Source organism: Halyomorpha halys, unplaced genomic scaffold (genome assembly GCF_000696795.3).
Source record: "Halyomorpha halys isolate HHAL.00 unplaced genomic scaffold, Hhal_1.1 Scaffold1571.1, whole genome shotgun sequence".
Lineage (NCBI taxonomy): Eukaryota > Metazoa > Arthropoda > Insecta > Hemiptera > Pentatomidae > Halyomorpha > Halyomorpha halys.
The window spans coordinates 317,556-344,637 of record NW_027105204.1 but is presented as its reverse complement, the minus strand read 5'-3'; the positions used below and the strand labels follow the sequence as shown (position 1 = coordinate 344,637).

The window sequence follows — 27,082 nt, the reverse complement described above, 5'->3', positions numbered from 1 at the left end:
ATGTGTGATTATAATGGCAATTACTGAAATGTCACTTCGAAGAAATTTGTATACATTGTGATGTATATTATAAATTGGTTATTATTTTTATATCATAAAATAATAACCCATATAAAATAATTACCTAAAATAAATATTACGCAAAATACAAGGTAAATAAATAAGTACAGCTCAAAATACAAATCTTACACTGGTGGGTATGAAAATATAATTTTTTATACATTTCGGGGTGGAGGGGTATATCTTATATTTCAAAGAATATTCTCTTGATCTCCATTTCGTACGCCAATGTTTCGCTTTGTTGAGAAGTCTGCATTGACCGCTTTTTGGCTTGATATTTATAAATTGATTTATCATATCATAAATTAAATGTAAAGGTGTTAGTTTACAAATTATGAATTTTCGAACATTGGGAGGTGATGGAGAAAATACTGAAGTCTTTTGGAAGAATGGAGATAATAGTATTAGTAGATTTTAAATTCTAGCTGAGGAGTTGAAGCATCACCTGAACGATCTCATATCTGCAAGGATGCCGGTTCGATTCCAGCCTGGGTGGGTTGACTTTTATTTTGTGGTGGTCCAACCGACATTTGTATTATAATTGTTCCTTATTACACAACTATCGAAAACTCAACCCTCCCACTCTGGTAAAAATAGGTCGGTCACCTTTAAGACAACCATCTTACTTCCATCACCCCTGGATATAATCAGGTAGTATGTAAAAAAGTAGGTTTTCAAATTTCCCGCCATTGGAGCATAAAGCCGAAGTTCCAATTGATACACACGCATAGATAATAGTACTAACTTGCAACCAACTCCTGACAGTAAGACAGCAAATGTCAGTCTGCGTAATGTTAGTGGCCGCGGCAGCTGTCACTATTACAATTACTGTCACTATCACCACACCTTGGAACCTTGACTTAAGTTCTGAACTGTTACTCAAATGAATATTTGACATTTGTTTCTATTAATACATGAATATAGCACGACAGTTTATAAGAATACGTTAAAGAAAGTAAGCGATCGGTATTTGAATAAAATCGATTACCAACTTTGTAACCATTCCTAAGGGACTAGAAATCTGTTATTATATTGCTTTCTTATTTTTCTTTATGCTGAGTACGCTACTTCGTGTGTTTTTCAACGACCCATTTCTTAATCATTTGCGTGCTTTATCAATTCTTTGTCATAAGTTATGGATAATTTGACATGTTTCTTATTACACGACTTTCGTTGGTCCATTATACCCATATACACCAATAGTCTTTCTCTATTCAGTTGTTTGTAAGTTGAGCATCCCGTGAACGTAAATGCAAAGAGGTAGTCATAAATCATTTACTAATCTAATATGTAGTGGAGGTACTTTTTTACTTAATATATCTAAAAAAAAAATTCATTACCTTCAGTTATAAAGAAATTGTGATTTTATTCTGTCAATTTTTTACCAATTATTTATTATAGAATAGGAAGTGTTTATCCATGTTTGAAAACTGTTTTACGATTCATTATTTTTTCTTTACTGTTTTATTTTTTCACTTATTCCGTTAAAATTTGTAATATATAGAAGTATTATTGTTTTTTACCTTATGGTTCATTCTCACAACAAGGATAAGAGATAATATTGAGTCCATGATTTTAAAAATGTAATAGTACTCAAACTACAAAAAATGAAGATTTTCTTTTGAACACTCTGGAATTTGATGTACATTCAAACTATGATTATTCCATTTACGACAAAAAAATATATAATAAATAATTAACAAAGAAAATAGGATTACTAAGGTTTAAAAAAAACAGTATTAAAAAAACAATTAATAAACATTAAAGTGTTTAAACAAAAAAAAAAAAAAGAAAGAAAGAATTTATATCTGAAAAACTGAGGAAAAATCAAAATTATTTATTATTTCATTAATTCTATAATTTATCTTCAGTTTACCAACGTATTCTTATTTTTAACAATTAGAATCAAGGAATATGATCATGCGGTTCTCTTAAATTTACAGGAGAAAGGGCCATAATGGGCAGGTTATGACGAAGAATGGGATTTTCTAAACTAGCTTACCTTTTTGAAATGTTGTAATAGAAATGGAAACTAATAGAACTTGTAGAAATGTTGATCAATTGGAAAAATTGGTTTCAATAATCAGTTTTACAAGAGATGGTATGAACTAAGCAAACCTTCCAGGGTCGAGGCAGTTCTGGATCGAGAGGATAATCCGAAGATGAATTACAAGAAAAATATTCTGAAAAAGCGAAACTGGACAGATATGGCTTTTAAAAGACAGACCCATGATTCCAATTCTCTGGAATCTCACATTTTCGTATCTATAACCTTTTTTAATAATGAGCAACATCATTTTGGATTATACAGATTATTTCGATATTCAAAAATGCGCTTGAAGAACTGTCTTTACGAATTCTCAAAGTTAAGAAAATCGTACCTTGATATAGCAGAGCCATGGAATGTCGATGGATTTTATGAATTTTCTATAAAAAAGAAATATTTGTGTTCTGCCAAAATAAATTGATCGTTTTTTCTCTACAATTTAAAAACTTTCCAATTACAAAATCAAAAATAGGACTCTACAAACGGACTGGACATTACTTCGGCCCCTTTCCGTGAAAATGATTCATATACTTGATCTAATATAACTATTATATAAGATTTAACAAAACGTTAGCTTAAGTGTTTTGTATATTGTAGAAACAAATCCAATTATTTTATCTGTTTTAAACTTATTATACTATGCTTAACCAACTCATTTACTAAGTTGCTATTTACAATCTATGTATAGTATTTGCTGTAGATAGACAAAATTAGGGGGATTTTAAAGTATATATATATTTAAATTGTGATATCCACTTATATAGCCATGAACTGGCTCTTAAATTTGATTCTGGATTAAAATCAATAATAATTTCAAGAACGGTAACAAAAAGTCAACATTGAACATTTGAAATCAGACGGTAAACAGGTGAAGTGTCTTTATGTGTATCACAAAATACTCCATATCACTTCACATTAACGATACGAATTGGGCAAATATTATGTAAAAAAGAAATTTATTATGTTTAAATAATTTATTAACATCTCATCCATTATTAACCGCATCATCGTTTTTAAAAGAAGTGTTAAAACTGATAAGCGATTGAGATTATTTTTTATTCAAAGCTATATATTTTTGTTATTCGACACCCAAAATCAAATCTATTGGTATATTATTACCTCACAACACCATAATAGCTACACAGTATTAAAATTATTTATACCAACTGACCTAGTAAAGTGGGTCATAATAAATTTATAGAGAAATAAAATGGATATTCGTTTTAATCCATTCAAAAACCCATGGATATAAATTTTTGTAGTAACTAAAAAATTAAAAGTATTTTTTCAAAATTTTCGCCAATCATCTACCAACACGACCCCACTAATCTAAACAGAACTTAAAAGGGGCTTAGTACCCTATAAACGCCAGGAGTGGTACGAATCGGGCGTAATGTATAAAATGTTTGAGAATATTTTCTATATTTTAAACTGCTTGTTTTACTACAAAAAGGCATAAAATCTTTATCACAGAGCTTGATATCGCTCGGAAGAAAGGAGCAGTTACGTTGGATTTGGATAACATTGTTAGGAGTTATGACTTTATTTCGTGAACGCGTGACACGAGCAGAAAAAAAAATCCACCAAAACTCAAGCCACAAAATTTATAATTTTTGATATGTATTAAAATTCATTTTTATATGTATTTTTTTGCACTTGTAAACTCATGAATTACGATCAATACTCTTTTGTTCTATTTCTACGCAAACAAAGAAATTGATTGGTTAATAATAATCATTAAATATATGCCGAGCAAAGGCGGTATGCAACAATTTTTTTTTTCGTCATAACCCTGGGATACGTGAATAATATTCGTCGATCTAGAATCATCAATAATCGAGTGAGAGTAGCCTCTTATTGTCTGTATGACACTACAGTCCAGTGGTAGTGAAAGGTGAAAAAGAAAGAGGAAAAGTCTGCCTTTCCTAAACTTTCCTAAACCTAACTCCTGTCACTGGGTCAAAAATGCAAGATATTGAGTCCAAAATTTGGCGCAAAGTAACCCAATTGTACGGCACTGATCCGGACCAATTTTCGCAGCATTCTGATTTTGCCTCATTTAGAGGAAGGCATGGTTGACTCTGGTCAAAAAAGGCCGTTATAACAGAGGGAGTAGAGGTGTCACCTTGAAATCTCGAGTCTGCAGCGGTTCCGACTCGATTCCGTTCTGAAGGGATTAAATTTTATTTCATGACAGCCCGACGAAATGAAAACTTGGCCCTCCCACTCTGGTTAAAATAGGTTGGTTACCTTAACCTCCCCGTAAGTCAGAAATAACCAGGTAGGTTAATATAACATTTTTTTATAACAAAACAATAATACATTTTTTTTTTAAACAATTGATTAAGGGGTGGGGATATAGTCTCGTACAAAAGACACCCCTAACTATATACAATGTTATGATTAAAATAAGATAAAATACATAGATTAAATTAATGATTCTTAATAAAAGAATAAAGTTAACTTAATAACAAAAAATAATGACATTCGTAGACCTAATAAAACAAACAATTGCCCTCTAATGGTAAAAAAAAAAAGTTAATTTGAAAAACATAAGAGAGAAAAAAATAATAATAATTTTACTTATTATTTCACTTAAATCGTAAAATATAACAGAATGTCCTGCAGCAGCCTGGGCTTCAGTCTTCGGGTTGAGGTTGGGTTTCTCAAGTTGTAGGTCATAGCTCCTAGGATTATCATTTGATACAAATAAAATGATCCGTCTTTTCAGCAAAAGCTAAGAAAGAAGATTTGAGATGTTTAGGTTCAAAACTGTATAGAGTTAATATGGAATGACCCATTTCAAAATTATTTGGTGATGATACTCGCGGAACACTTGTGTTTGACTACGCCACAGAATGTAGATTATTTGATTATAGTTACAGTAAAAATGGATCAGAATGCTTGTATTGTAATTTAGAAAGATCTCCTTTTTCTCTTATCACCGCTTAGCGTAGCGCTGAGTCTCCACTTTTTTTATGTCATGATTATACTCTTGAAATTTCTCTATAATCTGCAAAAGCAACTCTAAAATTCAGAAATAAACTACACCATGACGACTTATTGCTATTTTACAAACATTATATATTAATGAACACGAATTGTTAGAATGATTAGACACATTGGCACATTAATCATACAAATTAATTGGATTGTATACATAAATTTTATGCATAATAAATAATGTATAAAAGTTGGTATAAACTGCCTTGCTGCCTGAAATATAATATAATTTATTAAGAAGTATGAAAAGATTCATCACGAAAAAAAAATATTCGAATAAACTAGAAAAAAATCAACAATCAATGTAAATCTTTTGAGAATAATGTTTTTTGAAATGTGGGATCATGAATCATTTATGAAACAGGTATTAAGAATAATTAAAAATGTTCGGTAACAACTTTTTATTTGTATACAATTATCACCGTTTGCAAATTCATAAGCAATGGAAATAGCCAACATGTAATTATAAAGAATTAAGAATTAATTTCTGGGATTTCGGTGATGCAAATGTCCTTCAAAAAGTATTTTTAGATCCGGTTTTATTTACGCCGTTTATAGTTGCCAAGAAGTTCGACTAAAACTATTGTAGATAAGGTAAGTTAGGGCAAGAGTATGACATATTTTTTTAAATAGTAATTATCATCTAACAAGTTATAGTGGAAATCTAGGCTACTTCATTCCGTTTAAATTCGCTGTCCCAGCTCAAAACATTGTTATTTCGAGATTGCATGTAATCTCAGCCACAAGGGTAAGATCTAAACAGTTCAAAACTGTAAAATCTCCAAATTTATTTTTCTTAGATTTTACGACATATTTTTTACTATGATTCTGTGTTTTACTGTATGGAACTCACCGGCAATGCTAAAATTGCATGCATATTTCAAAAGAAACATTTTTTGAAATGTTACACTGTTGTACTGGGACGGCGATATGTTGATCTTAGCGCTTATTGATTGTATTTGCCCTAATTTTGATAGCATGCAGAATTGGCTGTTATTAAAGCAATTGAGCATAATTCATCCAAGCTGGAACTGATACCCAATTTTGTCTTCAGATATGTTGATGCTATATAGAGTTGATTTATACCATAGTTTAAATATTAGTAGCTGCAAGATTTTTAATTTTAACTTTAAATTAATTCATTAAATTTTAGGCTAAGGTTTGCACTCAACTGTTACACTGAACTTGTGTTGGAGTAATAGTAAAAGAGCCAAAGAGGAGAAAAAAGCCAGTTATTTCACCCCAATTTTTTATTACTTAATTGAAAACTAAGTATAATTACTTGTCAAAGTTGATGAGTCTGCCAAGTTTAAGTAGGGGGAATAAGAAATGGCGGATGTTTCAAATCGTTAAAAATAATTCATTTTTTATTCGGAGCTCTATTAATTATACATAGTTTTCATTAAAGTAATCAAAAATTGGGGTGAGATAACTGCCTTTTTTTCTTCTCGGTTCTTGCACTGTAAGACCGGATGTGAACAAAGAGGCCATGTGCGGTCCATATCCCGTCTCATTTTATAGTATTAATTTATTCTTTGTTTATTAATCTAAGAGCCTGGGAGAAAAAAGAAAGTTGTATCTCCCTAATTTTTTATTACTTGAACGAAAACTATATGTAGTTACCAGTCAAAATTGATGAGTCTGCCATAGTAAGGGGGAATTAAAAATAGCTGTTATTTGAAAACGTTAAAATTTTTTTTTTCAAAGCTAACTAGCAATTAAAACTACTGAAAACACTAAAAAAATCTATTAGAACATATTTTAAAGTCACTAGTTTAAAATATGTGTTTAAATTACACTTAAATTTGCTCCTAAAATAAAATATGAGCCCTAATAAAGTTGTTTACGTTCTTTTTTAAAAAGCAACATTTCATAACGAAAGATCTGTAGTTAGTGAATTTATTTTGGGAAAACTATATCTCAGGAATGATTAGACATACTGATATCTATTAGTACTTTAATTAAAGGGAGTTGAATATGATATAAAGTAGTTTATGAGGTTGGAGTAGTAGTTTCCATGAAATTTGCCAAAATAAATTCGCAAAATGTTGATTTCTCTGTTTTGAAAAGTCCAGTTTATGAACTACTGTATCTCATTTATTATATGGAACTAATTAACCAACAGGTGTTTTTTAGGGTTCATGTATTAGAGAATTTACTCTGCTTTAAATAATTTGTTATGAATTTTTTTAGCGTTGGTAGTTTTAAGGATGGCGCATCATAAACACTTAAATATTTAAGGACCTCGAACTTGTGTCGATTATTACTTTTGGTGAAACTATTTATCATAAAAACAAAATATAAAGAAGTAAAAAAGAAAGGAAACCGAAATATCGACAAATAAGATGGTAGATGAAAGTTTTTAAAAAGTACTAGATAACTTAATTAAATATTAAATTCCACTTTCGTTCTAAAAATTTTATCGGGTACATGTTAATTTTATTATCAAGACATACAACGTCTTTATAAATGTATTTTTGAGGCGTTTGTTATTAAAATCAGCTCCGATTTCGTAAATTTTACAGGCGAAGGAAAAATCTTCTCATCTCTACAATTTTGAACCTAAATAGTTGATTTAAAAAATATACGTGTGGGCGCGCATTATGAGGATAGTTTTCATTTTCAGCCTAATCTAATTAGTACCCACGTAATTAGGATAATTATATTGAAATGAGCTAGTTTTGTGCAAAAAGTCAAGTTTTTCTGTTTTTTTCACTTTTTCTCGTAAATAAAAATCGTGTTAAATTGTTTTTAACATTAATTCAATATTCGTTGCGTGTTTTGGATGGGTTAAAACAAACTAAATTTTTGTTTAAAAATAAATTAAAATATCAAAATTTAAGGCAAAAAATATGATAAAATGTGGAGAATAACATACGTTTTAATTTTTGTATAAAATTAGAAATTTATTTTAAAAAAAGAAAAAAAAAAAAAGAGCTCGTGAGTGCCAGAAAGATTGTAAGCAGTCATTAGAAACACAAACTACATGACGAAAATCATAAATTGTTTTCTTCCCTTGCTGGATTTGATTTCATCAGGGAATGGGCTAGTCCTGAGCAATACTCCTGCATGAAGTTGTAAAGAATCCCGAAAACTTGCCACTAAGTTAATTTAGCCTAAAAATGGAATGAGCTGGTTTTGATATCAAACGCCTAATTTGTACTGTATAAAATCAAAAATATACTGATGAAATTAATTGAAAAAAATTTAAATTTTATTCTTAAATATGATATTCTATAATATCAATTTATGTCTCTTTTCTTAGCCTTATCCAAAGACTCATATGAAAGATCCGTTTTTGTCAAGACCTTCCAAGTTCTTTTGGCAATAACACTCAGTATAAAGTCCAGAAATAATATACAGACTATTTCTCCCGTGAGAGAACTCTCGCATATCAATCCTTCTCCCTAATGCATTCCAAATAAAAGCGATTTAAGAGAAACATGTTAATTCATATTAACAATATAATGTTATAAAAAAGTCTATTCCACTAATACAATTGGTAAAGTTACATTTTAATAATTATTTTGAAGTTACGTTGTACGTAATAAGTAATTATCTTGCCCCACTGGAATGCATCCTTTTCAGTTTTATGTTTAAGATTCCACAGTCTGTAAACTTATGTTAACCCAGAATTGTACTCCCCGAGACCTTATAGCTAGCTAGCCTTACACAAAGGTGTTTTACCAGTGTGCCTTTCTCGAATATCGAAATATAGGATATTTCGAAATATATCGACCGCAGTCAATCGCGATGCGTATATATCGCGTATATATCGCGTATCCTATATACAATATTATCCCTTGCTGGTCTGTCTAAACATTCAAATTTACCCTTTTCTTAAACATTTTTGAAAAACTGACATCTCTAATTAGCATTTAAAACCAATTTTGAGTATAATATCTTATTTCAATAATTTCTTACCAAAATTTTCTCTATTTGAGTTAGGTTCTCAACTCAATAATTTCCCAACATCAAGGGCTTTTAAATTATTGAGGGAGATATGACAACCCTCCTTCTCTCCCCTTGCCCCCTTCTCTTGTAAGTAGCTCCAAGCTTGTGTCAGTTACAACTAAGACTCATTATCAGTAAAAAAAAAAAGAAAAGAAAACATCTCAAGGTCAAATATTCATAACATGTAGTGATTACCTTAAATATGCTTCATGTTTTCAATTTCTCATAAATAAATAATTCATAATTACCTTTGGAAAAATTACAATGCTCCAGTTAATCAATATACTAATAACTCAAAGAATATTTTTACCACATTTTTTTTTTTTTATTTGCCTTAATCTCCAATGATATCTTTTGGCTCAATTGGATGATTTATAAAAAAAAATATATTGTTTATTTAAGAATAAGATATAAAAATTATTGAGTGCTCATGAATCTCTTGATGACTTTAATAACATTTCTATTGTTATTGATGCCTTTTCAAAGTAAAAGCTGAGTTTTTTCTTTTTTAAATTATACTTTTCTTTGTAATCTATGAGTTAGTGTAGGTATGTTATTTTTCTATTTTCAATGTGTCATTTAAGCTATGTCATTAATTTGAAATTTACAAAAAATCGCCATAAATATGAAATTTTCAGAGGAAAGGATGAGTAGGCGAGTAATAATTATCATAAAAATACTTCTTTGGGTTAAGCCTACTTGTGGGTCATACTTCATTATTGATTTTAAACTTAAGTCCTAGGTGAAATAATACAATTGATTTTTTTTTTTTTCAGAAAGTCGTGGACATGACAAAATGCCTGGTTCCCCTATCAGAGGAACAGTACCAGAAGACTTTAGAGAACATTGGCTACAGCTCAGAGACCTTTCAATCACACATAGAAGATTTTAGAAAATGGGCTTTAGAACAAAAACAACTACCAGAAACAAAAAAAGATGGTAACAGTTTTGATGAATCATTTGTAAATGATAATTGTAATAATTGTAAATAAATTTAGTTGGTTTGAATACATATGTTATTTTTATCGAGAAAATAATGATGGTAAAGCTTTTTTAATATATTTTTTTCACAAATAGCATGCTTATAAACAAAATAAAGAAAGCCTTACATATTTTATATTTTTACATAAAATTTCAAAATAATTCTATTTTTGAAGGGCCCTAAATTCTTGTATATAATAAATTTTGTGATCAAATACCTCACTTCTCCATTCTTTATTGACTAATTAGATGACGTTTCAGACTTACTCTTTTGTCCATTTTCAAATATAATTCTTTTTGTTAAAAACCTTGTTAATTCACAAAAAATCAGATTTTCAGCAAACTATACATTTTTGTCATAATCTCAGCAGTATTTATTGTTAACCTTTCCTAACTGTGCTCGCTGACTAATTTAGGAGCATGTACCTTGATCAAGGTACAGGTTCCTGGATAATGAATAATCACTATTTTGAATTAGGAATAAAAATAAAAATTATTCACTCTTGGACAACTTTTAATCAGCTGAACTTAAGGTACCAGGGCAGAAGAAGGGGTCCTTCATCAATTTAGAACGATTTTAAAGAACCCTCGAAAAGTGGAATACGCTTGTTATCATGGATCAACTAATGATTCCTTGGCATAAAATATTTTCTTTTTATTATTGGTATTGACAGGAAAAGAAGGGAGGATGTTCATCAGAATTTTATGAAATTTACAATTATGTAGTATACTACTTAACTTAGAAAAGTATTTTGGAAAAATGGTATAGAATAAGCTTCATCTACAAACATTAAACTAAACAGGGAATATCAATGACTACAAAAATAATTATATTTTTAATTATTTTTCAGAATATTGTTGATTGATTGATGTTTCATTAACAAAGGGAAACTGGTCTGCATGAAAAACAACTCAAATAGTACAAAAACTAAAAAAAAAAATTGTACTATTTGAGTTATTTTTGACCACACTTGAACCATCTTCCTTTTATAAATTATTTTCTTTTATTGTCAGTAATTAAATGGCCAATAAAATGTGTCACAACAGTTTTAACCATCCTTTGGACATAATAATTGAGAAAAAATACTGTTCTCTAAGGCTCTATGAAATATTAGCTTGTTTACTTATTTATTCACTCTCATTTTTATTTCTTATTTAATACATAAAAATACACATTGAGACTTATATAATATACTATACTTATACATACTTTTTTTTCTTTCAGAACCAGACTCTTTTTACGAAGTTATACTAGTTGGCTGTAAAGGAAACCTAGATTTGAGCAAGCAAAAATTGAAAGCTTATTATTACAGCAGAACAAAGTATCCAATTTTATTTAACAAGAAAGATCCCCTTGATGAATCAATTATGAATACAGCTGATACAATGTGAGAATTTTTTTTTTTAATTCTGGAACACAATTCCTTAAAATTACATAATTATACATCAACAACTTAGGAGATAATTGTAAACTTAAGGTTTTTGTTTTTTAATTAATTAAAAAAGATAGCTAAGTGAGGTTATACTATACATGTTAGCAACATCAGTTAGGGGATACCTCACAGTATAATGTAAGATCAGGAAGGAGCAGTCCCTACCCCTCTGGAGACTTTACTAAATGGATTTATAGACACAATTGACATGGGCTTTTGCAGAAATGATTTATTTCTTTTATATTTTTCAGATTAATAGCTACTCTTCCCAAACCAACACCCGAAGGATCACGAGTAACAATGATGTCAGCAAATGATACAGATCCAAAAAAGTATGACCTGTTGACAGGAGTATTAAGGTTGTTCCTTCTTATTGAATTAAGAGGAAGAGAGGAAGGAGTTTTCAATAAAGAGTGGGTCATTTTTGATGCCCAGAATATAACAATGGGGCACATTTTTAGGATCCTAATGCCAAGTGTGGTTAAAAATGTTTTGGAATACATTCAGGTTTGTTTGGACTTCATTCAACTTTCCTTTATTTAAACTTAAAAATATAATGTAGGAAAATAAATACCTCCAACTTGTTACTACCCAAGCTTATAGTTAATTGAGTTTCAAAATTAAAATATAATCTAATGGATTTTAAAGTTACCTGAGATTAATGTACTTAGCAGTACACTGTAAAGATAGAAAATTCAATTCAAATTAAATGTAAAATACATTAATATAATAATTGTATGCAAATAACTTATATAACATTGTTTCTCTGAAATTATTTTCTTGCTCCTTTTAAACAGGCAGGCTTGTTAATTTTTTTAAATATAGTAATTGTCTTTAAACATACCATTTTTGTAAAATAAATTATAAATATATGAATGTTCCATTCATTTTTTCAGACTGTTTTGAACGCCAGAATTAAGGGAATAATTGTAATAAATGCTCCCAGATTTATTGAAAAAACAATAAATAACTTCATTAAGCCACTGTTGAAAAAAAAGATAGCTCAGAGGGTAATAGAAAATTTATACTTTTTATGTTTGTTAGCTTTCCTTGGATGATCTATTGTATAAACGACCTACATTAAAACTTAAATTAAGTTATTTCATGGTTTTAAATACATATATATTTATTTTTATGCAGGTATTTCTTTACTCTGAAGGAAAATCTGCGCTGTGGGATCATTTTCCACAAAAGATACTGCCAAAAGAATATGGAGGAGAAGAAGAATCTCTCAAGAACTTGAGTGGTAAGTTAATTCTGTTAACCATTAATACAATCAATTTTTTTGATGTAGAATGTAATCTATCGTGAATTCATTTGTTCATACATATACAAATATGTATCATTATTTATAAAAAGGCCTTGTCATAATAGTTATACATTTATATATATTTTTTCCAGATATGTGGTTAAACAAGGGAAAAAGTGAAAAAGAATGGCTGGTGAAAGTGTTGACTGAGAAAATAGAGGAAAGGAAAGATGAAAAACCAAAGGGTTCTTATTTTTCATCTACTCTTAAGTTTTTTTCCATGGACTGAAGAATTGAAAATGACTATTTAGGTTTAGAAAATAAAGTATCCATGCACTGAAAATGAAGAAGACAAAATTAAGTCTTGACTCATTAAAGGGTGTTGGATTTAAATGGAATGAGACCATGTGCTCATACATTGCTGGTATATAAAATAAAATACATGAAGAGTAGTGAAGTTGTATAGAGGTGAAGATTCCAGGAGAAAAAGAAACATGGGGCAGGGAAGTTCCTAACACTAGCTGACGAGTACTGAGGATTTTAATTCAGAGGAAACTGAATTAAATTTAAGTGCCCTCATGTATCTGATGTTCTTGGATAATAATTTTTATCAAGAATGATTTTATTTTAAAATTGTTTTTGCTACTATGGTGGTCAGAAGAAAGCATTGTATAACTAAGAGAATGGTTCATTGTGAAATCAATATCTTTCATTAATTTATGTCTTGTTCTCTAGTGTTCATTCTTATAGAGTTTTCAAGACAGGAATTTTGGTTTTTACTGTGAAATAAAACTCAATTTTTTCCATATAAAATATGAATTTTAATTAGTTAAATACCTTCCATTCTGTTTAATGATCTTTTGCCATCTTTCTGGTAACTTCATGATCCCCTACTCATAGAACTTCTGGTCCTTATCCACAAAAAATCAACCAAGCGCAGTTTGAAATCATTATTATTATGAAAATTTTTACCATTTTAAAAGTTTTCTAAACTTTTAAATAAATGATTATCTGGTGGTACAGGGTTCCCCACTTCCCAACTCTTAGAAATAAGGGAAGATTTCAAAGTTGAAAAATAATAAAGGCAACCTTATATTCGGAATAAAGTTTCTTTTAATTTATTCCAAAAAGTAGAAAGTCACATGGATCACAATCAACTTTATTGCTACCCTCTCGAGCAATAAAGTATAATACCTTGCAGAGAGTAATGTTCCTATAACAACCTAAACTGAATACCTCAAGGACTTGCCATTCCCTATACTACCAGTTCCCAAAGTGGATGCCATGTATCCTGGAGTGCCCCAAGCAAATGCCACTTTCTCAAAATATTACAAACTAAAATAAAAATTCCACATAAAAAAAGTTAGGAAACTGCTGCCCAGCTCGACTGTAAGCAAATAAAAATGGAGTCTCCGTTCTGTAATGCTTTAAGGCCCATATCTTTAACTCACCAAATGTACATGGTTGGTAGATTGACCCTGCACAATGTCCGATCCTCCTGTCCAGCTGACCTAACCTTATTGAATGTGCATTGTCTGAGGCTGTCTGATTATAATTATAACCTTACCTCTTAAATTGATGCCTGGATTAACTGCATATACCTCAACATCCAAAAATTGCTGGTTAAACACAAAAAATATAAAAATTAAGACTACATAAATTAATGACTAGCAACACATGATGTTAGGCATTAGGATTTAACTAAATTAAAATATTAAATAAAAAAAGAAAGAAAAAAAAGAACCTTTAACATTTATTATACTATCTGAATAACAACATTCAATAAATAGTACAATATATTATCATCGACACAAATAATGTATTTATTTATAATTTATACAATCACTATTCTATATTATTTTTCACTAACTACAGAAAATAATAAAATTAAAATTAAAAAAGATACTTCCCAATTAATTGAATAATTGTGAACAAAAGAATGGAAGAATTGTCTCATTTCATTTCACATTAAGATATGCTGAGAGACTTTTGAAAGCTTTACAATTTATACTCTTTACATCGCTGATTTTCCAATAAAGCAGTATATTAAATACATTCTGCCTCCAATCAATCTGACATATGCACTGACTTTTTTAATATATTATTTCTCATATTTTATAGTGATAATTGTAAAGCTAAAATAAATAAAAGTTATTGCACTATTATTTTTTGCAATAATAGCCTTGCGAGTAAGATTTTTAATAATTTTTTATTTCATCAAATAAATATTCATTAATTATTTAAAATATTAAAAATCTGTTAAAAAAAAAAAATAAATGAATAGAAATACTATCAAATAAACATTAAATTAAAATTCATATTTCTAAATTATATGTTTAATTTAGAATTTGTTCTTGCCAACAAAGAATACATATACTGTGCAAATATTTTTCACTAAACATTTATTAACATAAAAGTTAACAAAAACCATAAAAATTTAAAGTAATTATATTTTATATTATACATATGTTTAATACAATGTTTTATTTAGGCCACTTTAAATCCTAAAAATTAAGTAACCATATGTGCTTAAATCTATAGCGAACTGTGATTTGTCTCCTTATTGCATATTCTAATTATAGGATTTAAAACCAGCCTATTGAAGTCCAGCTTGAGAATAACATTGATTACATGGCAGTTAATTTTCGATATAAGGTTAGATATCTTAGAAAAATAGTATTTCATGACGGTTTGGTCTATAATCTGCTATATGTTGTTAGTTCATCAAATTATAACAGAGAGTTGAAAAGAGGTATTAATATTCATGGAATTTCAGATCGCATGTGACCAAAAAATTATAATAAAAATATAAATTATTTTCATTAGAGACAGGATTTTGAAGGTGATGAAATTCTTAATATGCTTATGTTATAAACGCATTAAAAATCCTAGTGAAATATGCAATGAAAAATGTAAAATAATTCACAATGTAATGTAAGCAAGAGAAAAATTAAAATAAAATATTATTTATATAAAAATTATTATTATTAATTGCATAATAATAATGATGAGTCTTTCCATTTTTTTTTATAAAATGAAAAACGGTTTTATATGAAGAGAACAAACTAAGAAATAAAATGTTTTCCTTAGTTTTCAATAATCAATAAGAACAAAAATAAACTTTATTTATAAAGCAATGTGAAATACAGTATCAATAAAAGAAAATGAATCTCAACTAATAAAAAGGAGTGTAGAGGTGAGTGTAACTCAAATGCAAGTTATGTAGGTTTCAAACATATAATTGTATTTGCTCAAGAAATGCGGAAGCCCTCATAAGGTTTTAATGAGCGGAGAAAGATAACAATTTAATAATGTTACTTATTAAAAAGGAAATCCTTAAAATCCATAGCAACAAATGATATTATGATGGAGTAACATAATGATGAGGAGTTGAGTTTACCAAGTTTTAATATTGTCAATAACTAGCTGTCTCTCACGATTTCATCCTATTTAAATTTGTACATGACTGTTTTATACACACGATGAATACATGACCAATTTCATCTGATTAACTAAATTTATACGTTAAAACAAAACAAATCAGAAAAAAAAAAAAAAGGCAACGATAGATCATTTTTTCCAACCTAGCCTTATAGCACATTAACTGCATAAGCAGAACCATCATTAAAAATTTCATCTTCATAAGAACTAATGATCATAGTTCAAACTTTACAGCCACATCCCTACTCAAGCTTTCTACCATACAGTTACTTTCCCTTTCCTATGAGTTTTAGCATAATATCATATACCCTAACACTAAAGCTTTTTTCAATGGATGGCCACAACACAAAAAAGAATTTTTCAAATTGGGCAGCCAGTTCTTGAAATTAGCCCATCCAGACTACCAAACTCTTCTTCTTTATATTTTAGTATAAATTGAAACACTAACATTTCCTCTGTGATGAAAGGCACTTAGTAATGTTAATACAGCCATAGAAACTAGGAGTCATGCTGGTTGCTGATGAAATGGATTCAGTTTGTTTGGGTCAGAATAAAATTATTTTTTTAAAAAATCAGTAATAAAAATGATCAAATTAATGCATTTATCCAAAATAAATAGATAAAATTGTTTAATCATGCTGAAATGCAAAAATTATCAAATCAATTAAGACAATGGCTAAAAAGAGGCAGTTGAAATAAATATGCAATTAAATAAAATTCCTGTCCCTATTTATGATAAATAAATCAAAATGAACATAATTATGTGTCCATGTTTTTGTTTGTTTTTTTAAAATAAAGTCTTGATTTTTCTAAATAGAATGTCATTTTCGGTTAATCACAGATGTTAAAATAATTATATAACACTTATCAATAAATACTACATAACAGATTAATATAACTAAACACTTTCTAAAATATACAATAAGAAACAACATATTGATATGTATGATCATCACATATCCATTAATATTACTATGTAATATTTAATACTTAATTCTTTCAGATCGATGAGGAAAGGCACACAAATATAATACAAAGCTGAATAACAGATAAAAAAAAATTGTGCAAGGTTGTTAAACTACAAAGCTCAGATTCCTATAGAATACATGAAGACCTTATGTAATAATTAAAAATTAAAATGTTTTCACTTCTTATAAATTAGATATTTTCTTATTGTATTGAGATATTCTGTTAGTCAAAAATATTGTTGACATTAATAGGAAAATAATAATTTTTTTTTTCTAGACTAAAATTAGTCGACACACTGATTACTTTAATCTCCATTATTGTTCCACTCTCTTTCATTCCAATAATTCCTTTATATTGCGTACTAAAAGTTGTGAGATATATGGCACTTAGAAATCAGATTATTTCTACTTTATACACAAAAATTAGTAGACTTATTAATATATACAATAATATAATCGCTATCACCAAATACATAAAATTTAATCTAAAAATTAAATTGACAATTAAATAAAATCCAAATAAAATAATCTATCACTTAACAAATTGAATAGATATCTGCTGATTTCTCAAATTAAGATCTCCATTATGCATAGAGATATTAATTGATTTAACTTGAAACTGAATGTAAATAAATTATATCTTTAATAATGCCTCAACAACAATTCCATTAACACAAAACAAAAATTAAAATTAAAGTTCCCTTCTAAAAACCAATAGATCAATGTATCATTTTACAAATCAATACTTAGAATTAAATTTGAAACAGTATTTGCATTAATTATTTTATGGAGAGGTATAAATGCAACCTTGGACCTAAGAGTGTGGATAACAATGGATTAGGAGATATTTCACCACAAACAAAATTGCCAAAATGCACTCATTGTTGGTTGATCATTTCAAATAAGAGATAAAGATATAATCACAATCAACTTGGCCATATCAATTAATTCCATTGTTAATGGACAAAATTAACATAAACAGCAGAAGAAAGAGAGGGTTTGAACTAATCCCTAAATGCTATAAAAATTTTATCAAATGATTAATGAGCACAATAGAATTTTAATATTGTCTGAAAGAATTCTGAATTAAACAAGAAAAACAAAGTTAAATAATTTTACTTAAAATTTCATGTTTACTAATTCATAAGTCAAATTTTCAGCAGCACTAGAAAGTCACAGCTTATATTGAACTATGGGAGGACAGGATGAAAAATAAATCTCTTGAAAACAGGAGCCAGAAAAAGACACTGAACTTGGAATGGTCTGAACAATTGTAATTATTGTCTAGTAAACATTTCTCAATTAGAGATAGGATATGTTGTATATTAGAGCAAACAAATAAGTAAGAGTTTTAAAATAAGTTAACCTTTTGTTTATTCTGTAATGAGATTTCTGGTGATCAGTCATTAGTAAATCTGTTTTAACATTTTTTCACAAACCAAATTATATATAATATTACAGTATATTTGTTCTAAATCATTAAAAATAGTAATAATTTAGAAAATATGTAATTTAAGTAATCCAAATGATCAATTTAAAAATATAAAAACAAATAACAAAATTAACTGAAAATATTTTTTCAAGATTTGACCACATGGTGACAAAAAATATTCTTTTGAAAACAACAGGAGATATTATTATTTATAGAAACAAAAATGATGCATCTACATCCCTTACAATAGTAAGATCAGAGAACAGTTTCATAATAAGCTTTATATAAGCCAATCGTAAGCAATTCCTTTATTTATTAGGTTTTCAGTTAGTGAAAGTATCATCGCTTTATCATTAATACCAAACTTTCAACAAAATTGTCTTCCATTGTTAATCAATTTAATTAATAGTAGTTAGACCTAACAAATCATTTATCAAAAAAAATTAATCATTAAATTTCCAACAGAACTTAATTGATGACCTGATATTCCCTACAGCAATTATGTATGAACTAAAGGTTCAACCTCGCAGTGAATAAAATGTCAATCTTTATAATTATATAATTGTGGTATAACAGCTAGCCTAAAATAATATGAATACAGTGACAATTCATTGCATTTGTTGTTGGATATATGAATTTTGTGCTTCTATTAGTTGTCAGTTAATGGATATGAGTGCAACTTCTAATTTGAAAATTAGATTTTACAATATCTCTTGTAAAAACAGAAGGAAATGAAACATTTTCTAGCATATTAAATTTTGGAAAAAAACCAAACTAAAAATCAAAAGTTTAAAAATGTCTAGGATTTAAAGATAATACGTCTAGATCAAAACACTGACCATAAAAAAATTGATTTTTTATTTTAATTATCTGTTTAGGACCTAATATATTGATAAATCTGTGTTATTAATACATCTTTATTTCATTCATATTAATTTTTAGAATCCAAATAAACAATCAAATAAAAAAATTTCAATTTTTTTTTTTATTTAATTCTGTTTTGACCTAAGTGTTATTATATTTTATATCTATTAAATCTTAAAACCTGAAAAAAGAAATGAATATCAGTCTTTTGTCATTTAAAGATTTTTTTTTTTCCACTTACATTTTTAGTACCATTCCTGTTTAATGTAAGCATCTCAAAGCTTCAAAATGACACACATATTTTATTAACTAAAGGGGGCTCTTAGTTTGTTAAAAACTACCAGTTGTAACTTCTTTGTTCAGACTGGGGCTGTTGGGTGTACATTGATGTTACGGTTGTGCTTCCTCCCCCATATCCATCATTTTGCCCCTAAAAAATACAATTTTTAATAATTATTGTGTTGAAGAATTAAAAATCAGCATAGCGATTAATAACTTGAAATGAAATGAGAATAAAACTTGTTAAGAATAGAAAATTGTATCTACGCATGTAACAATTCAAGTTTGTTTCTTTAATTTTGCCTCTTTTTAAAGTTTAATTAAAAGTAACAATTTGCCATAAAATATTCCATTCTAAAAATATATACAGGTAAAGAAAAAATGAATTATGAAATGCTGACGTCACATTATTTGGTTAAAATAAGGGATGATTCAGGGTTATGTGTCCAAATTGAAAATATGAACTAAGGATTTCAATCTCAGGAATAAGGGCATTTTTGACAAAAAAAAGTTTTCATTTTATCTTGAATTGGCTGTATTCCGCAGATAGTACCTTAGATGGAGGTTACTTCCTCTGCTGGAGTCTTCTTACAGACTATCTTGCAAGTAGGGTTTTCACAAAGTAACCCCAGACTATGGTCTAATATATGGAGAAGGTAAAGGACAAAATAAAAAATACTTTGCCAGATGTGTCACAATTCAAACAAAGAGACGACATAACCAATACCGTTCAGCCACTATTGCTGAGGAGAAAAGATGCCATGCCTGTTTTGATGCTCAAGGCAAATACTTTGAACAACATTTAATATGAATGATAATGTTTACATTTCATTAATGAAGTAGTTAGAACACACACATTTTTTTTTTTAGTACCACATAAGTTATTCAGGTCAAAAATCTTTAGACATGAATTTCTCCTTAACGAACATACCTTCATAGGGAATATTTTTCTTGTTTTGATATTCTTAATTCATATTTTCAGTTTGGACACTTAACCTTGAAAAACCTTGTATAAAGAAGATCCAATAATAAGGTCATGCTCTATAGGGTCTTAAAATTATATCATAGGTAAAAATCACCTTACCTGGTACTGTCTCATTGAAGGGTCACCATTGGGAGCGTATTGCTGCTGGTAATTGGTAGGCTGATAATTCGTTTGTTGATAGTTGTAATTTCCACCAGGACCTCCAGTTAGGAAGGGATTCTTAGGATTACCTAAATGACAACAGAATATCATAATTAAAGTATCAAATAATAGATGTCAATAAATGCCAAAACTAAATTAGAAAAACATATTTTAATGCAAATTACATGAAAAAAAAATCTTCTTTTGATAATACGATATGAAATATTAACTTTAAATAAATAAAATTCAAGTCATATTACTAGGTATTGGCTGAGGTTGCGGTTGTGGTTGATAATGACCAGGAATGTCCAGGTTGCCTCCAGTGGTGTTATAGGTAGCACCATAGCCAGGCTCATTGGTCGCCAGCTCATGCAATCGTGTACTAGATAAAGCTCTGGGAATTGGATTGCTAGGCACGCCATGAGGAGCTAAGTGTGCTGTTTCTTCCGCCACCTATAACATTCATGTATGCCAAAGCAATAAATAATACTTTTAATTTTCCCATACACTCATACATACATATGCATAAACAAATATTTCTATATTACATATATAAATGCTTGTATAGTTTATAATTGAAAATTGTAAGCAATAAAGGAAAGCTTTCTCACTCTTAAAATACTTAAATAATTAATAAGAAATATTTTCTTAATCATTATATCCTGTCAGATGAAGGGAATAATTTCATTGTGCACTAATCAAATATCACAGTTGAGGAATGGAAATTCAAATATCTCATTAATTGAAATTATTTGTTTCAATTATTATCGAATGCGCATAAAATTGGCTAAAAAATAATTTAATGAAGAAATTGTATCTAAGTACTTACTTGATGTGGATCTTCAGTAACTGGTATATCTGACACAAAGCCAGTGTCTTTTCTATAGAAATTAATGAAAACAAACGCGCCCAAAATCAGCCCACAAAAAAGACCATAGCCTCTAAATGTTGCAGTCGATCCTTAAAATAAAAAATAAATAAAAATACAGACAAGTATTATTAAATTTCAAAATATTCATTCAATTTTTAAAGTACTCAGATTAACCCTCACTAATTATAAAACTTATAATGAAAATGCTCAATATTGTTTAAATTGAAGCAATGATTTTCCTGCAGTTGGTGAAGAATTAGGGGCAAAGGATATGAAATTGTACTTAAGATTGTTGTCGTGACTTGGAGAGGACAAAGCTTATTAGACTTTGTAGAGATAATTTTTAGAGTATTTTTCTTTTATAAGATTCAGGTTTCGAGCGAAGCATAGATGTCAAACTGGATTGCAGATTTGAGGTGAGGGTGGAAACCATTGAATGAATATAATTAAAGAAATATATGATATTCAGGACACCACTTTGGGAGTGAAGGATCTGGCTGGTTGGTTGTATGAGTTCTGAATAAGGTATAAAAGAAACACTGCATAAGTGTGATGAATGAAACAGAACAGAGAGCAGTTTCATAAGCTTTATATAAGCCAACCATAAGCAATTCCTTTATTTATCAGTTAGTGAAAGTATCATCGCTTTATCATTAATACCAAACTTAAAATTGTCTTTCATTTATAATCAATTTAATAAATAGTAGTTAGACCTAACAAATCATTTATGAAAAAAAATTAATCATTAAATTTCCAACAGAACTTAAATGATGCGCTGATATTCCCTACATGAATTATGATGGCGCAAGTATTTTGATCAGGGATTCAGAGTTCTGAAAGTCTAACCTGGGCCCTGATTCATAATGCAAGCTAATAGTATTAGTTCATAGTAGAAGTGTAGAAACTAGTGTGGTAATAATACTAATACTTATTTTTTTCATGATAGGGATGACTATTAGTGATATTACAAGAATTAAAAAATACTAAAGTACAAGTCAGTGTAATTGAATTAAGATAAATCTACAAGACTAATAGTATTAGTTTGTACTTTATAATGAAACGGGATCCTGGTGTCAGAATATTGTGTGCTGGGTAGGAGAATAAAGAATGAAGTGAAAACACTGTACCAGTTAGAAAGGATTTTGGATTATGAAAGCATATAAATTTTAAAGACACCACATGTAATGGTTTAAGTGAATATTGGTGAGATTGGAAGAAGCTGTCGAATGGAATATTGGAGATCAGTAGACAATCGCTCATAACAGAGGAAGGATGATAAATGAAATTTCTACAAATATTTATTGCTAAATCCTAAAACTTCACATATATGCAGTTGCTAATAAACCTACAAAAATAAAGTTGTTAATTCTTATTCTTTAACCTCCACTCCCCTTCTTCCAAATAATGATTAATATAATTATTTCTCTTCATATCAATGCAAAATTCTATGACTTAATTTCAGACCTATCATGGCACTGGAAAGAATAATTGGAAGGACGGAATGAAAAGTTTTAGTAACCTTTGAAAAACAGTATCAGATAAAAATGATCATGGAATTATTACTGAAATAATACATAATGAGACACGAGGATTGTGCATTAGTGTGAAGGGAGATCGTTATATTAATCATTATTTGTAAGAAGTGGAGTGGAGGAAAAAAGGGGGAGATTGTAGAAAAGGATTTGGCAACTTTTTATGAAATATTCAGTTTTATAATGATACTTAATTTTTATTGTACGTATAAAGCAAAATGTGAGATAAGTGTATTGATGTTCTAGTCATCCAAGTCATTTACCTAGTGACGAAAATATGTTCTGTGGCTATATATGTCACAAAAGTTAATTGAACAAAAAAAAAATAAATGTTTTAAAACAGGATCACATACCGAAGTACGTAACAAAGATGCCACCAAAAACAGCTCCACAACCACGTCCTAAACCATGATGAAGCCCCTGAAGGACTCCTTGAGCTGAACTCCTAAGATGTTGAGGAGTATTGTGAGCAATATAGGAACAACAAGCCGCCCAGACAGCAGCATGGGTTATTCCTATAAGATAAGTTAACTTTTTATTTATTCAGCCACTATTATTAATTTTTTCCTATATTTCTAATTCTTAGAAAATTGTTATGATAAGACCAGTTCATACCTTGCATAAATTCGAATGGAAGAACCCACCAAGGATTGGTAAGATAAGATATATAGAGAAATCTCAGAATATTTCCAACAAGCCCCAAACAAAGAACCTGAAATGGAAAATGAAGATAAATTCAGCATCTTTTAATAGTGAATTTTCACTAAAATGTTAATTTTTATTCAAGAAAATTAATTTTTTGCTTCAATTAGATCATTACTTTTCTTTATGAAAACCTTGATGTTTCATGTAAAAGATTCAAGTTTACAAGATAGAAGAAATGGTTTATTGAGCTGTTATTTATATGTTTTTATTGAGCTTATTACTTTACTAGCTGCTTGCTATTAAGCACCAGTTAATAAACAAAGCCTTTGCAGAACCACTAGGTTGTAGGCACCTGTTTTCAGTGGAAACTGAATTAAGGCTTTGACATAATATTTAAAATTTTTGCACATCATTTTATAGAGTAGCCACTGAAAAGAGTTGTGATGTTTATTTGTTTTTTACACAAAAATAGGCTTCATAAGATTTTTTTAACACTGTCATTTATATTTCTTTGTTTTTTTATCTTTCTTGAAATAATTTCCTTCAAGTGTTCCAAAATAGATCAGAATTAACTTGTAATTTAAGTGAATTATTCAAGTTTTTTTCCAAAGTAAAGGTGGAAAACCTATTTTTATTTATATAAAACAAATTTAAAAATGGAGGGAAAGAGTCAAGTAAGGAGGCAAAGTGTTATCAATTATTATTTTCATTAAAAACCAAAATCCTTGTATTCTGATTAGTTATGTTTATATTTAAAACAATATTTTATTGGAAAAAGTAAGATTTGTACTTTCAAATTGATGAATTAGAAGATTTTTTTAAAATAAATAGTAAAATAACAAAAATAAAAATAACAATAAATATAAAGTCAGAGTAAGTAAAACATGCATTACCTTAACATGACCCATTTGTGAGATGAGTCGGAAACTAAAGAAGTAGGCAAATATCTCAGATATGTGATTAATAACTGAAGCTACTCCAAAGAGTGTTGGGGTCCCACCAAAATCTTGTAAATGCCAAAAGAGGAATGTGAAGATGAGTCCAATGCCAAAACCCATAAACCAAGCCACAAAAAGGAATGATCCACACTTGAGGTTGGCAAAGTGCTTAAGAACTGTAACCCACTCTGGTATCTCTCTCATAGTCTGAGCAAACATTTGTGACTGAAAAACAATGCAAAGTTAACTAATACAAATAGGATATTTTTATTTTTTTATGTATTTTGGTTTAAAAAATAAAATAATGATGATGTTTCAACACCATTTAGTAATAAAACCTTCTACATGATGTTAATCTTATATAAAATAAAAAGTAATTCTATTTTGTTTTTTTCTGAGAAGTCAGCATACAATTTTAATGTTATATGTATATAGATTAAAAATGGTACATAAAACATAACTCCCTTTTTATCATCTATTTATTAATGACATAGTCTGCTTCGATCACTCGTGGATAATTCATATCTAAACCTGTTAATAATTCATGATTTAAGTAGTGTCAATATCTATTGAAATAAAATTATACTAAAGGAACATACCTTTCCAACATTAGGCTGAGCTTGAGCAGGAGCTGATGTATCTGCAAGGGCTGGCAAGTTTAATTGTTGAGCTAACTGCTTCTGCAGGTAATCCTCTCTGGATTGCTCAGGATCCATTACTTTTTCAATGATCACTGGTTCTATAGGATCATACTTAAAATTAATTTGGGTAGCAGTGATAAGGGCAGCACCCATAAGGACAGAAAAGGTAGCAAAGCAAATAGTATAATTCTTTTCTTTTGCATCAGGGACACACGGATGATCTGGGAATGCTACTGAATGGTCCAGAGCAATCCCCACAAAAAACATGGCTAAGCCCCATCCAAGGGATCCGAACATTCTCTGGTTTCCATATTGGTCAGCATCTTCTCCTAGAAGGGTGATTACAGCACTATCTGCTAATGTAATTGCAGGAGCACTGAAGAACTCTCCAATGATGACCAACAATAACAACAGCAAGAAGGCCTTTTGTATATCCTAAAACATAGTTATTACATATAATTGTTCAAAAGAAAGAAAAAACCATCTACAAATCATCTGCTTTTGCAGAAAGACGTTCTGATTTACGATGAATGTGATGACAAACTAGACTTTAATTTTCTTTGCTAAAAAAAAATTTCCTGATATTCATTATGTTTCCATAACAATGGTTTCATACTCTTCTTTAGAACAATAGAATACTGCAATATTTACTATATATTAACATATCTACAAAGCATTACAATTACTACATCACATTTTAATAAAATAATTATTGTTATTATTAATTTCCTCTAAAATGTGTATAGAGTTTCCAATTTCCAAATGTTAATGTTCAAAAGCTTTTTTAAATAAGATGCAACACCTCCACTTCATCATAGCTTTGGGTACCACTTCCCTTGTGTTGCTGTTGAGTAACTTTTGTTTATTGTTATCTGCAATTCTTGCTAAGATGCTGCTCAGTTTTCGGTAAATTGATGGTTATGACATTGTGAGCTTTATTAAAAAGTTTTCAGAGTTCCCAATTCTTTCTGCTATTTTAGAATTTATAGAACCATTTGCAGAACCAAAATTCTACAAAAATATTTTCTCTCCACAAAAATTGTGAGGAAATCCTTTTCATGCTTTGATAGAACTAGGTATGTGATATATATTTAATTTCAGGCCTCTTAATAATTTTATTAAGTCTTTTATTAGTGTGCCTTGTGGTGACTTTCCTCCTCATATTCTTCAACAGGTAAAAGAAACACCTATTATAATAATAGATAACACTGACTAACCGGAAAAGCCACTTTTTATTTTTCATATTTTTCTATTTTATCGAAAACTACCTTAAATATTTTGATTAAACTCAGCACACCAATCTAAAATTAAATGATCTTTAATCCCAGATGTGTCTTATGCTCAATGAAACAGTCTGGCAGGACTTAAATAATGAATTAAAAAAAATATTTCAATAAAGTACCTTTAATTTTTTTTTCAATAAATAGTTCTCATCGTTAGCATTACCAACAATAGATAGGTGCAAAATATTGAAAAAGAGGAAAAAATGAAGTTTATGCATAACTTTTTTTTTTTTTTTTTGAAATTGATAGATTTATTTATTGATAGATATTACAATCTGCCACACAGTTGTGGGCAATAGGTAATATTGATGAATGATCTCATACATACTAAAATA

At 28.9% G+C, this 27,082-nt stretch overlaps 2 protein-coding genes across 2 annotated transcripts in view; one reads left to right on the top strand and one right to left on the bottom strand.

The window, feature by feature from the left end:
* Positions 1–13,540, top strand: part of LOC106690083 (alpha-tocopherol transfer protein) — a 21,598-nt gene extending 8,058 nt beyond the window's left edge. Inside the window, exons 2-7 of the mRNA XM_014435366.2 lie at positions 9,841–10,003; positions 11,271–11,433; positions 11,730–11,985; positions 12,375–12,488; positions 12,619–12,724; positions 12,880–13,540. Coding sequence (XP_014290852.1) covers positions 9,853–10,003; positions 11,271–11,433; positions 11,730–11,985; positions 12,375–12,488; positions 12,619–12,724; positions 12,880–13,016 — 927 coding nt within the window. The 5' untranslated portion in view covers positions 9,841–9,852 and the 3' untranslated portion in view covers positions 13,017–13,540. The remainder of the gene's footprint in view (positions 1–9,840; positions 10,004–11,270; positions 11,434–11,729; positions 11,986–12,374; positions 12,489–12,618; positions 12,725–12,879) is intronic.
* Positions 13,541–14,459: 919 nt separating this feature from the next.
* jef (major facilitator superfamily domain-containing protein 6 jef) overlaps positions 14,460–27,082 on the bottom strand; it is a 20,669-nt gene continuing 8,046 nt past the window's right edge. The window contains exons 3-10 of the mRNA XM_014435365.2: positions 25,423–25,899; positions 24,779–25,048; positions 23,856–23,952; positions 23,594–23,755; positions 21,667–21,797; positions 21,098–21,290; positions 20,796–20,926; positions 14,460–19,862 (exon numbers count right to left, since the gene is read on the bottom strand). Coding sequence (XP_014290851.1) covers positions 19,770–19,862; positions 20,796–20,926; positions 21,098–21,290; positions 21,667–21,797; positions 23,594–23,755; positions 23,856–23,952; positions 24,779–25,048; positions 25,423–25,899 — 1,554 coding nt within the window. The 3' untranslated portion in view covers positions 14,460–19,769. The remainder of the gene's footprint in view (positions 19,863–20,795; positions 20,927–21,097; positions 21,291–21,666; positions 21,798–23,593; positions 23,756–23,855; positions 23,953–24,778; positions 25,049–25,422; positions 25,900–27,082) is intronic.